General features: G+C 34.5%; 1 protein-coding gene across 3 annotated transcripts in view; it reads right to left on the reverse strand.

The window, feature by feature from the left end:
• The window catches only part of LOC136037943 (uncharacterized), a 70,740-nt gene that overhangs the window by 34,316 nt on the left and 22,162 nt on the right, over positions 1-14,262 (reverse strand). For all 3 annotated transcript variants that reach the window (XM_065720817.1, XM_065720818.1, XM_065720816.1), the window contains exons 2-5: positions 13,364-13,436; positions 9,571-9,719; positions 5,700-5,842; positions 1,822-1,945 (exon numbers count right to left, since the gene is read on the reverse strand). In XM_065720817.1, the coding sequence (XP_065576889.1) occupies positions 1,822-1,945; positions 5,700-5,842; positions 9,571-9,719; positions 13,364-13,436 (489 nt within the window). The remainder of the gene's footprint in view (positions 1-1,821; positions 1,946-5,699; positions 5,843-9,570; positions 9,720-13,363; positions 13,437-14,262) is intronic.

The raw sequence follows: 14,262 nt of genomic DNA on the forward strand, positions 1-14,262 counted from the left end.
AAAAAAAAAAGACAAGTGGAAACGAAGAAAGGTTGGAAAAATGTCATAGATTTTTTTTTCACCCTGACAAGTCACAAGATGTTGCAAATGAAAAAAAAAATAGAAAACAATACCGAACTCACAGAGGGGCGCACAACCAGAGCTCAAATTCGGAAGAAGTAGGGTGAACTCAAGAAATATTTTTGAATAGCCATTACATGTTAGAATAGAAATATTTTAACTTAAATTCCGGGGAATACCATTCAGACAATTAAATAGGCAATCACAATGAGAAATCCTCTGTTTTTCGATTAACAAATAAAAAAACAAAACAAAAAACAACAAACCACATTAGCTAAACTATATAAACTGTAATTCTGAATTAAGGCAAACAGTTATTAATAGAAAATGAGTATTAAGAAAAAATAATATCTAATATAAGTGCCATTTCGAAATAATTAACTGATTTAATTGTCAGAAAGATGGTTGCATCGGAACAGCAAATTTTTCCCACTCGGGGGGCGATTGATATTAATAAATGATGTTAGGTTTCATGATTTTTAGTAAAATTCAATGACGCTCTAGCCTTAATTATTCTGCATTAAACGATTCTTAACGATCTGATAGGGATAAAAAACAATTAGAGTGCGAGCAACTACTACAAGATTTCTACATGCGACATATTCAAATGCAGAAGAAAATGTCAAGCCAGAAAAATGCAACAAGTACAAAAAAGGGGTGAAGACCAACATTAACAACAAACTTGGAAACCTTAAGTTTTATAGAAATCCTTGGTTGGTTTTGCCAACAAAACGTCGAGGGACAAATGTTCTGTGTTTTTTTGGCAACGATAAATCGGTGTAGTTGTCAACCTTTCGGAATTTTCAAAACGGTACCTCTCGAGATTTACTTCTAATTCACGAGAAATGATGACATATTTGTCATCAAACCCTTGGTTGGTTTTGCCAACAAAACGACGAGGGACAACTGTCAGAAGAACTGTCAGAAAAATCAGAAGAACTAAGCTGAAATCAATCATGCAACTATTAATAACTGCGCTTGACTATTGGCGGCCATGATGTTTAGTATTAAAAATCTCGCACAAAGGACACTGTTTTCGTTTGGAAACTGGTTTGCTGAAATCAGGGCCGAAAAAAGTTAGGGGTTTCCGGCCATTCAAAGAAACACCATAAATTGCTCGGAAATACTGAGTCAGAGATTATTCAAATTAAGTCAGGAATTATTTAAATAAGGTTAGAAATTATTCAAATTAAGTCAGAAATTATTCGATTTAGGTAAGAAATTATTCAAATTAAGGCAGAGATTATTCATTTTAAGTTGGAATTATTCAAATTAAGTCAAAAGTAATTCAACTTGAGTCTGAAATAAGTTAAATTAATTAATCCAGAAATTAATCAAATTAAGTAAGAAATTAATTTAATTAAGTAAGAATTTATTCAAATTAAGTCAGAAATACATTAAATTAAGGTAGAAATAAATTAAATTAGGCCAGAAATTATTCAAATTAATCAAGAAAATATCAAACAACAGCTCAGAAAATATCAAACAATCAACAAACAACAGCAAAAAGTATCTAAACAACAGCTCTTCAGAGAGTTTAGGAGCAGTAAAACAGGCGAAGAGTGAATTTAATAAGCCCAGCTTCAGGATTTCCTAAGGAAACGTTAGTTTTTTTTTCAATAATACTCTTTTTTCTCAGGGACCCGGATGAGCTTCTTCGCGCTTCAATTTTTACACTTTCTTTGAGGAGGCCCTTAACTAAATTTTTCTAAGACTATGATAGCAAGCAAGATGTACGTGTGACAAGACTGTCTAATTTACCTTTCCCAAGTCCGTTCTTTTCAGTTTTTCTCTAATTCTTGCTTTTGTTCTTCTTCCTTTGACTAAAGACGCTATTACCATAGAGCATACACTCCGCTTACCTTTTCCAGGATAGGAGCTGCGCCTGGAATATAAACTTTCTCTAGAGTGTGTTCCCACATTTATAAATCTTGATTTCTTAGACAAAGCAAAATAATTAAACAAACATTCAATTTCATAATAAAAAGTTTGAGAGCAAAAATAATTGGTAATTGTGCAATTATTTTACAAAGTTTTAAGGATGTCACAAAATGGCAAAAAAAATAACGTTTAACGGTTTCACCATAAACTGCTATGAGAGAAACAACAAATTATATCCTATTTACTACAGTTTCGTAAGAAAATAAGCCTTAGCGACCTGTAATACTAACTAGCAAAACAGCCTGTCAGATGGCAACCATAATAATAATATTAATAATAATACTAATAAAAAACAAAACAGTGTATACTCTTTCGCCCATACTATTTAGAAGCTTGCGTATGCGCAGTAAACCGTAGCGTAGATATGTTTGAAAGGCTTCTTTCAATTTTTTTATGATAAAATGTATCGAGTAAAAATTATTATCTTTTATCAAAATTCGAGCTCAAAAGGAGACAAAAAGTTTCACCACCTCACAAATGCGGAATCCCCGTAGCCTATACTATTTTCTAAGGACCACAAAGAATGCCCTTTACTCCCCTTTTCCAAAAACAAATTTTATGGGAGTCCTTACCCCCCTCCCTACTCCCCAAAAAATCTTGAAATTTTCAAATAAGTATCCCAACCCAAAGACAAAACAGCTTATACTTCCCAAACTACGCATAAAATTCGTCCTGTTTTAATGTAAGATACTGAATATAAACTATCTTTTTAAAATGTATGCAGCACTTGCTTGCCTTCATGCATTATAAGGACAAAAATAAATTCTCCAACTGATTGTAAGACACAAACTGACAGGTTTGGAAGTTGTCTGGAAAAATACGCATAACACGTAATGAATTATGTTTTCAGATCAGGGATTGGCTCGATTTTACGGAGACTTAGAAATTCCATAAAGCAAGATATTAAGATGAAAAGTGTAAATTCGGGAAGTCAACACACACAAAGTTTGAACTTATCTAGTTAGTATAATATAGTGAAAACTGAACAAACTTTATAATATCTAGGCTTTTCAAAGTTTGTTTTAATCACTACCTTAATTAAAAATATGCCCACTGCTTACAACGCAATATTTTCATCTTATCTATAAATGAAAAAGACATACAGTCTAAGAAATTACCCCCACCCATATTTATATAAATAATTCCAGATAAAAGTTGGAAAATCTGGACCTTAAACTATACTTTTTGAGGTTAACAGCAACATACACATGTATTGATATTCTCCCATTAGTTGATACGCAATTATGCACTAATGTATCTAAATTAGTTACATTACTAATTTACTACTAGGAATCAATTACTAATTATATATAACTACAATTGAATCAACTCGGTCAAATGAAGCTTAAAAACAATTGTCTAGAATAACCGTCTATTTCTTTACGGACTGCGTATATGTTTAGGGACAAATTTGTCACACCAAGAACTGCAATCAGTTATTATGTAAACTGCAAAAATATTTATGGTGTCTTAGCAATCATTTTAATGCTTTAATTCAAACCTGAAAAATTTAAGATTAATTTGTTGTTTTTTTGTTAGATTTAATGTATTCGATACATGATCAGGCTTACGCTTTTGAACGCAACCACTTACATAATGTCAGCAGAAAGACCCAAACACAAAAATTTGCAGTGATTACAATTAAAACCACCACCTGAACTATATATATATATATATATATATATATATATATATATATATATATATATATATATATATATATATATATATATATATATATATATATATATCCCCTTGACCTTTATCCTGTGAAAGTGACTCAAAGTGACTAAAAACCACTACAGATAAATATTAAATAAAAAAAAAAAACGATTTTTTTTTAACGGAAAGTAATGAGCGACATTAAAACTTAAAACGAACAGAAATTACTTCATATATGAAAGCTGCTGCTTCCTCATCAACGCCCCGCTCTTTACACTAAAGTTTTTTACTGTTTTAAAAAGTAGAGTTGAGAGAAAGAGTCAAACTTTAGCGTAAAGAGCGGGGCGTTGATGAGGAAGCAGCATCTTTCATATACGAAGTAAATTCTGTGCGTTTCAAGTTTTAATGTCGCTCCTTACTTTCCGTTAAAAAAACGTGTTTTTTTTTTTATTTAATTTCTGAACGTTTTTGAATCAATGCATGATTTGATTTTGGCTCACCGCAGATGAATAATTAAAACGAAATTTGCATTTTAATTTTTTTGGCTAAATGGCTTTCTCAGAGTTTTGATCGAATGATTTTGAGAAAAAAAGAAGCGGGGGAGGAGGCCAAGTTGCCCTACTTCTCTATTCTCATGTTTTTATTACGTATATGAAGGGGTTCACCCCCCCCCCCGTCAGTACCTCGCTCTTTAAACTAAAGCTTAAATTTTTCCCAATTTCTTAAGAATGACCCCTGAATCACAAAAGCCTCTGTTCGTTTTAAGTTTCAATGCTTCTCCTTACTATCAGTTGAAAAAACCTTTTCATATTTAATTTTTCATTGCTTTTTTTTTAAATAATGCTAGAAAATACTGCGCTCCCTTCATGAAAATTTTCTTCCTCCATGACAAATTCCTCCAAGGGAAGTTCCCCTAATATATCCTCCTCTTATCAACCCCCCCCCCACAACCTAAAAATCCCCCTGAAAATGTCTGTACACTTCCAAATAACCATTACTATATGTAAGTACTGGTCAAAGTTTGTAACTTGTGGCCCCTCCCAACGGGACTTTGGGGGAGTAAGTCGTCCCCAAAGACATAGTTATAAGGTTTTTTGACTACACGGAATAAAATGGCTATCTCAGAATTTTGATTTGGTGACTGGGAAAATAATTAGCGTGGGAGGGGCCCAAGGTGCCCTCCAATTTTTTTGGTCACTTAAAAAGGGCACTAGAACTATTCATTTCCTTTAGAAAGAGCCCTCTCGCAAGATTCTAGGACCAGTGGGACGATGCGATCACCCCTGAAAAAAAAAAAAAAACAAAAAACAAACAAATAAACACGCATCCGTGATTTGTCTTCTGGCAAAAAATGCGAAATTCCACATTTTTGTAGATAGGAGCTTGAAACTTCAACAATAAGGTTCTCTGATACGCTGAATCTGAGGGTGTGATTTTCGTTAAGATTCTCTGACTTTTAGGGGTTGTTTCCCCCTGTTTTCTAAAATAAGGGAAATTTTCTCAGGCTCGTAACTTTTGATGGGTAAGACTAAACATGATTAAACTTATATATCTAAAATCAGCATTAAAATGCGATTCTTTTAATGTAGCTATTGATATCAAAATTCCGTTTTTTAGAGTTTAGGTTACTATTGAGCCGGGTCGCTTCTTACTACAGTTCGTGGTAACATACAAAGCACTGTAAAGTATTATTATAAAGCATGAGTAGAGATCAATATCAAAAACTGTGTGGGTCCGATCGAGTTAAAGAATTATTTTCAAAATCTAAAGGAGCAGATTTTCCAAACAATCGAGGAATGAGAGTCAAAATGTAAGTCAGAGTTCGTACATTGAATTCTAGGACATTCTTAGTTTAAAACCTCCATACCCCTCACAAGCGCACAATATTTGTGTTTTCACCTAGATTTAGCACCTAGTCAATCATTCGTAGGATACTCATACTTTTACCATGATAGTACCAGCGTTTCCGAGTAACATACTGGTACTAATATATAATATTAAAGGTTCTTGCATAGAAACAGCAATGGAAATTTTACCTTTGTATGTGAGTATCCGATTGAGGACGATCAAACGAATTCTGAAATACATTGTAGTTTCCAAAGTTGAAATAATCATGAGCGGTACTGCAAGACTGTGTTCTAGCTGCATCTCTCCTATTTCTAGGAGATTGAAGGATGTTCTAAAACAAAAAAGAAGAAGAGATTTTAGATATAGGTAGACATGGCTAATACGTAGGGGTGATGGTGGTAGGAAGGGGGGCTGTTGCAAACAGTTTTCGACGCTGAGTTGGGGGGGGGAGGGGTAAAAGTGTAACATACTTTAGTCGAATCCTGTCAAAACAAATACACATTTTAGGGGCTCCATTTAATATAGAAAGATTTTACTTTCTTTCAGAACTTTTGTTTTCTAAGAGATTAGAGATAGAGATGGCTAATACGTAGGGGTGATGGTGGTAGGAAGGGGGGCTGTTGCAAACAGTTTTCAACGTTGAGTTGGGGGGGGGGTAAAAATGGAACATACTTTAGTCGAATCCTGTCAAAACAAATACGCATTTTAGGGGCTCTATCTAATATAGAAAGATTTTACTTCTTTCAGAACTTTTGTTTTCTAAACTAGTCATAATCCACAGCTTAGTGGCATTTAATTTAGCCCATTTGAAATACTGTTTGAATTTTTAATTCAAAAATTGTAACGATTATCCTGAGAACATAAAACGCTATTATGAATAGTAATATTGAACGCTAGCTAACCTGTCAAAAACGTCCTAGCTAACATAAAGTCTTGGAAACAACATGATGGACTAAAAAAAATTCTTCACGGAAAAAAACTGAACAACAAAACTAAAAAAGACTTCAACAAAATGAAAAAGTTTCAACATTAATTTCCCTAAAGTTATGTATGATTTTTAGAGATTAAAATCTTTATGATTATTACTCGCCCATAGAAAGCACTGTAGCTTCCAATATTCTAATCTTGGTTTGCAGACTTATCTTTCTATTTTTCCAAACTTTTTTAACTGTGAAAAAAAACCCTGAGCCTTAGCTATTCTACTTTTAACATCTTCACTGCTCCCACTATCTTTACTAATAATACTACCAAGGTAACTGAAGTTATCACCCATCTTTTTTGGGATTGGGACAGCCATCTTTTTGGGATGAAAACTGGGGTATGTCTGGAAAGCAGAATTATACAAAAAGGCTAGACTGGGTCTAACAGGAAAAGAGGACACCGGGTATTTTCTCTATGGAAACATTAACTTGACAGTGTGCAGCAGGGCCATTGAGATAATCTTTTAAACAGCTGTTGCTGGTAATTCCCACGTTGGGAATGATGGCTCAGCTCTGTCAGGAAATCATTTGTTTGTCAATGAAAAGGTATCCATGGCCAAATACTGTATGGAAGAGGATGAAGATGATGGATGAGGAGGTAATGGATGATGAAAGTGAGGTGATGGAAGAGGATGAAGGATGAAAGGAAAATTAATTGTCGGAGTTGGAGAGGGTAGGGTGGGGACTGCGTTTCTAGGAGACTCGGTATCTTGTCTAACCGAGGAGGCCCATATCAAATGATGGGTAGAATCGATGTTTGGGAAGGGGTGGTTAATTGTCGAGCTGCGTACCAGGATCTTCAATGGGTGTTTTTTTGCATGGGAACAATGCACTAAAAAGGTGTACGTAGAGTGTGGGGCGGTTCTTACAATTCCTTTATTTACAGATTGGAGCAATGTATTTCCAGAGGATGGATAAAAAGAAGTGGTATCTTAAAACGACTGCTAGGGCAACCAAAAATACGACCTCTGGAAAAAAAACGGTATGAATATTAATATGACATAAATTAGGACCTTTTCCTGGGAGGCGGAATTTACATAAATACAAAAATCATACTTACACCAACCGCTTAAGAAATGTTCGCAAATCTTTAAAGATTTGTCACTTTTGGCAAGGCCAGAACACAAAAACTTAGTGTTATTAGCAGCCATGTTCTTTGTTGAAAGACCTTTCAAGCCAGGGATAATTAATGATTAATCTATCATTTTATTTCGATAAATCCGGTCCAGAGCACTTTTGCCAAACTGATTTGACACTTCTTGAACTGTTTTAATCCTCATCGGTAAACTGGGCTTGGTTTTTTAGATTGGGTGGATTATTTATTTCAGAAGTATTAACTACCGCATGGCTGACAACGCAATTTTTTTTATCAATCTTGCCAAATTGGAAAATAGTGAGAATGTCATCGCGATTATCAGATATATTAAAAGTGCCTAACGTGGAATGGATGTCAATATTTTGTATTGTGGACAGTTGATTGGAAATTGCTCAAAGCTTGTTCTAGCTCAGATTTTGACGTCAAAAGCTACAAATCAGACTTGCTGAGGTTTCCAGATTTGAGAGTGGTTAAATTGATAGCGTTCAATCTGGCATTCTAAGTTTTTAACAAGGGGAGCTAGCCCTTTAGAGCGAATATCAGTCTAATACTTTGAATTACATGTGGCAAAATTGGGCGATGTTTAGTCCAAACTGATACTTCCCAGGAGAACAAGTGCAAACATTCACTGGTGCCTCAAATAATAAAGGGGGAGGTCTACGAATATAACAGGGCCGTCCTAAGTCTGACAAGCATTCTCCCGAGAGAGATGCCCCTCCATGATGGAGGAAGGAGGAAATTGGATTTTCTTCTGTAAAAAGAGGGTCAAAATAGGTTTAGTATATATCTCCTTGAGGATAGTGGACAACCAATCTCTCAAATTCGGAGAACGAAGGCGTAGGAGGGGAGGATAATATAGGTCACTTTTGGGAGAAAACCGGCATCGTTAAAATAAAAACCAACTTTCATTGAAGTTAGCAGTATCAATTTGAGCACACTTCTCTTAATATGGATTACACAAAGATCCTTTATCCTTTTTGTTTAGAAAGGGGTTAACAAACTGCTCTGGCTTGGTTATCAGCGGGTAGTGAGTGGTGGGCGGCAATTTGTCACTTTTCTACCTTTACGTTTTTTTCTACCTGTATTCTCCAGCACAGAGTCTTAAACTGGGAACAATGACGCATTGGTCTTTTACTGTTTAAATTTATTGTTATTATTGAATGAATCTATCTGTTTATCTATCAATAGCTGTAATTCCCAACATGGACAGAGGCCCCACTGGTGGGGCATGGCAATATTTTGGTGGGTCATAGGCAGGACGTGTACCCTTCAGATGACTATTCTTTAAAACCTCAATTTTGAAAAAAAAATACAGCACTTTTTACGTGAAGTTTTATGCACTTTTTATGTCACATTCATATGGGGTTAAACAGCAGAAAAGATGCATGATAGCATTGTAATGACCTCAAACATTGTATATAAAATGTTATATTTAGACAATATTTTTCATTAGCATAAAATATGCCAAGAGGGTGACCCGAAAAAATTTACCAAGTTAGTACCCTTTTAGGCTTCCTTCAGATGAATAAACAAAATTTGAATATCCATAAAGGAGGCAGCTTGATTCTGCAAATACTTAAGTGGGACATGGCCCAAAATCGGTTGGGAACCACTGCTCTATAGGCTACTAAAACAACGGACGCCTCAGCTAAATCAATATTTATTGAAAAGCTTTTCTGTTTCCTAATACCAAAACTGCATATCTTACTTTTCTATTAAAGTGGATGCAAAGCTATATTTTGTCCTTTTTACTCAATGCGAGGTTTTGTGCTTCTACCGTTTGTGTTCTGTGCATAGATATGAACAGTTCTGCACCAGTATTGAACCCGTTTTTTTTTTAGAAATGGAACGAAAACTCAGCCGTCTCAACCCATGGTAAGTTTCAAATTACATATTGCCTGGCCCATAGTTCCGTATAAACAAAAAAAAAAAAAAACGTTAATTATTATCAGAAATACACACAACCAAAAATGGCAAACTCACCATCCTCATTGATGGAACAGAAGGATAAGAAGTTTGATTTTTAGATACACTCGTCCTATTTGCATTCGCTGGTGGCACATACTGTTCAATTGAAGGGGTAGGAAGTAATGCTGTGAAAGGAGTAGGAAGTAATGGCACCCGTCTCTGCACTAGAACAAAGGAAATAATCAAGAAATATCAATATACCCTTATCCTAGTGTGACAAATTATAGAACAAACAAAGAAATCCATTAATGATACTGCAAAGACGTACTTGAAATGTTAATAGTAACAGAATATCTTTTAAGTTTTAATGCTTATGATAAGGATACGATGCTGATGCTGAACATGAGCAACTAGTTGAGAGGAGCCCATCGTCACACCAAGTATGTTTTTCTTTTCTGCAACGTTTTATTGGGTAACTCTGTTTCCAAATTTTGTTTTTAAAATAGTATCTGAGGTTAATGGCTTGAATATGTTGCAGTATTATGTTTCAATTATTTTCATTAAACTCAAAATGTCTGATCATTCAGGAAAGATGAATAAAAGGAGCACTGCTATATACTGAAATTAGTATATAACGTTGGTAATTTCGAAGACCACGCTGCCTTTCCATGACTGATGACTGAATATGTGATCGAAAATATCCATTTTTTATTATTGTTTTTTTTTTAACTGTTTTATTAAAGGGTTTATCCCTATTCTAACAGTTATTTATCGTTAGTGTGTTAATTCCTGTTGGAAGTGTGTCATGTTCCGTGTGTTACGACGGATTAAGGTGAACTATTCGTTTTGAACGAACGACTTTTAGAGCGCTTTAAGTAACACAAGCCACAAACAGATTCCAGAACACAAAGTTTTGATATTTTTTAAACCAACAACTTTTTTTCGTCAATTCCTAGTCACTACACTATAGTATGGTTTGTTAAGTATTTTAATAAAGGATAAAAGAAAAGAAAATTCAAGTGTTAACGCACATATTTATCCAACAATTCTTAATAATTGTTTTAATATATTCAAAACCTATGAATCAGTAGCTTGCCAACCTGAAAACTTCCATAAATCAAACAGTAATGATAGTACATAGGCAGCAAACACAAACTGAAATTTCATCAGAGAGCTCAGATTAGTTTATAAAAAAAAAAAAAAAACAGGCAAGTACTCACTAAAAATAATAGAATAATCAGAACAACAACGATTCAACCTCCGTTGGTAGCATTTGAGGGATCCTGTTGTTCTAAAGTTACCTCAATAGCAACCTTGACAAAAAACATATACATCCCTGGTACTAGCCAATACCAAAGAAAAAACAACAAAAACAAAAATGTTCCTTGAGAATGTTATTCATGTTACATCTCAAAATTATGTAATTGAGGAAACACCTTTCTCCTCTTATAATGGTTCAAATATATTCCCCTTTGATCTGAGCTGTTTCTGACAAATTATGGTTGCAGCAGTAGCTAAAATACAGTAGAGCAAACCATGGCCCAATATAGCCTAAATTTATAATCCAGTATTTTAATTTAGAGTCTAAATTCAAAAAAGAAAACTGCCTAGTAAACAGTATTTTCCCGCACAAACACAATTTTATAAACTGAAATTTTTCATTCAGATTCAACAGAAAGATAATTCGCAATTGTTAGAAGAAATTCCTGGATATTCCAAAGAGCCTCGAAGTCCAAAAAATGAAATCAAATGAATATAAAAAGACACCATTAGAATTATCATTGTTTATAACACTAAACTGAAGATCTCTGGCCCCTCATGTTGCAAAAAAAAGGATTCTGATTTTCATATATGTAGCACTAACATTTACATTCTACATTCTAACTCTCATTTACATTCTTTTTTTCTCTCTAGGAGAGACAGTAACCAGTAATTGTAGAACGTTGAAGTAGAAATTGGAAAATATCGGGAAGGGGCTCATTTGAATGCAATCAAACGTTGAACTAGAATGTTGAACTAAAAATTGGAAAATATCGTGAAGGGGCTCAATTGAATGAAAATCGTTACATCCAGTGACGTTTTTAACAAACAAAAGATATTGCACCACAACAGTGATTTTTTCTGCCATTACCTTGAATTTTTGCCCCAAGAGGTCCAACATGCAGGTGAATACAAATTCTAAGTAATAAAGTGACTGTTTGGCCAAACAGGGCCAACAAATATGTAAGTGGAAGTTCTGAGAGCCAATCAATTGGAAGTCTATGCAAAAGCTATAAATAAAACCGACCTCTCCCTAAATCCCCCCAATATCTCATTTTTGTTTTGTTTCTCCAATGGCATACCCTCCGGTTAATGTATCTCGACCTACACTTATGTCTTCTGAAGTATCTAAATGCACCCCATCCCCAAAGGGCACTAACCTTTGGTGATCTCTGACAAATTTCATGTTTTCATATATTTTCGAGTTTCATAACTACAATACATTTCAGCATTATTATATTTGTAGAAACAACTCTTAGGGGAGGGGATACAAAATTTGAATAAAAATGATTTCCAAGGCTCTATTTAAATATAACGATAATTTTGGTCTTGAATATTGACTTTGAAATCTAAAAGAATGTAGTTTCCTGAAAAAATGACTAAAAATATCTTTTATTAAAAACAAATCCCTAGAATAAGCAGATGGCTGTCTAGGAAAACTAATTCTAAGCATATTTGAATGACAGCAGTTGTGGTACTATTATTTTCTTTAAAATACAGAATAAAGTTTGCCTGAAAAGCGACTCTTTAAACAAGAGAGAGATATTGTACATTTGATGACCAAAACATTTTGTTTATTGCTGTTTTGTGAGCTATGCCTGTTTGGTGCTACTTTGACAAATCATCTATCCCTCCCCCTGTACGTGCCTGATAAAGGATGCATGTCATAACAGTAAAGCGAAAAATTAGACCTCTTTTTGGAAGACTTGGAGTTCATGAATTTGATGAAATTCAGTGTAAAGAATTTAGGGACACACACATAAATGCAATTTTTGTTTGTTTGTGCTGTTTCCCTCATAATATATACTAGTAATTGAACCTTTTATATTGTATAAAAAATATATTTTTCATAAATAACTCATGAATAATCCTATTCATAATCATGTATGATTCTATTCATAAATAAACGAGTTATTTTTTTACATTGCAACTCATCAAAAGATACCATTGATAATGCACCACTTGGGACTTCTTTACTTATCTTATCTATGAGAAAAAGTTGGATGTAGTTTCCGGGGGGGGCATGAGGAAATCACTAAGTCCTAAATAGGACTGGCATTCACTTCAAAGAGCTCTGAAAAAGCCCTAAATATGTAAATAAGATTTGTGTTTGCTAGAAACATTGAAAAATATATATTTTGAGAAGTTCCCAAAATGTAAATAAAGATATATATTCTCTTATTTTTCATCTGTAAGGGCTAGATGACTTTGACATGAGCAAAGGAAGAATCAAATGAAAATCTGGTTTTTACTGAGCAAATTTTTCTAGAAGATTCTCTAAATCCCGGGGGTATCCAGTATCCCTCTTCCTTAGTGACCCAGAATACTAAATGTGAGTAGACAAGCTCACCGCATTGGAACTTGAATGTATCTAGGCTAAGATAAATCGTACCCCCCCCCCCTTTTACCAGAAAATAGAAAAATAGTGGCTTTAAAAAACTTTAAATTTTCATCACAGAGTTTCTTTGTACTGTCAAAGATGTTCCACTGATCTAAGCATTATTTTAGCATGCTTGTATTTACCATCAGCTATTTGTAACACAGAAATAACTTTCTCTAAGAAATACTGAGCAATAAAGATACCCAAAACTGTTTCCAAGCTACTTACTAAATTTTGGGGTTGGTTCAGACCTGAAATGTCCAATCGGGAATCTTTTGTTCAGTTGTGAAGATGAAAGACCCTGGAAAAGTAAACAAGTATTACAAGGAGACTTATAGCTGATTAATACTAAGAATTGGGATTGATGTAGTCAAACAGTTCATGGTAACGAACTGTAGTAAGGAGCGACCCGGCTCAATAGTAAACGAAACTCTAAAAAACGGAATTTTGATGCTAAAAGATACATCCAAAGAATCGGCTTTTAATGCTGATTTTAAATATATAAGTTTCATCAAATTTAGTCTTTGTCATCAAGAAGTTACGAGCCTGAGAAAATTTGCCCTATTTCGGAAAATAGAGGGAAACACCCCCTAAAAGTCACGAAATCTTAACGAAAATCACAAAGTCGCATTCAGCGTATCAGAGAACCCTATAGCAAAATTTCAAGCTCCTATCTACAAAAATGTGGAATTTCATATTTTTTACCAGAATACAGATCACAGGTGCGTGTTTATTTGTTTGTTTTTTTTTTTCCCCAGGGGTCATCGTATCGACCAAGTGGTCTTAGAATGTCGAAAAACGACTCATTCTAACGGAATTGAAAAGTTCTAGCGCCCTTTTTCAGTGACCAAAAAAATTGGAGGCAACCTAGGCCCCCTCCCACGCTCATTTTTTCCCAAAGTCAACGAATCAAAATTTTGAGATAACCATTTTGTTCCACATAGTCGAAAACCATAATAACTATGTCTTTGGGGATGACTTACTCCCCCACAGTCCCTGGGGGAGGGGCTGCAAGTTACAATCTTTGACCAGTGTTTACATATAGTAATGGTTATTGGGAAGTGTTGAGACGTTTCCAGGGGATATTTTTGGTTTTGGGAGCGGGGTTGAGGGGAGGGGGCTATGTG

Source organism: Artemia franciscana, chromosome 17, assembly GCF_032884065.1.
Source record: "Artemia franciscana chromosome 17, ASM3288406v1, whole genome shotgun sequence".
NCBI lineage: Eukaryota > Metazoa > Arthropoda > Branchiopoda > Anostraca > Artemiidae > Artemia > Artemia franciscana.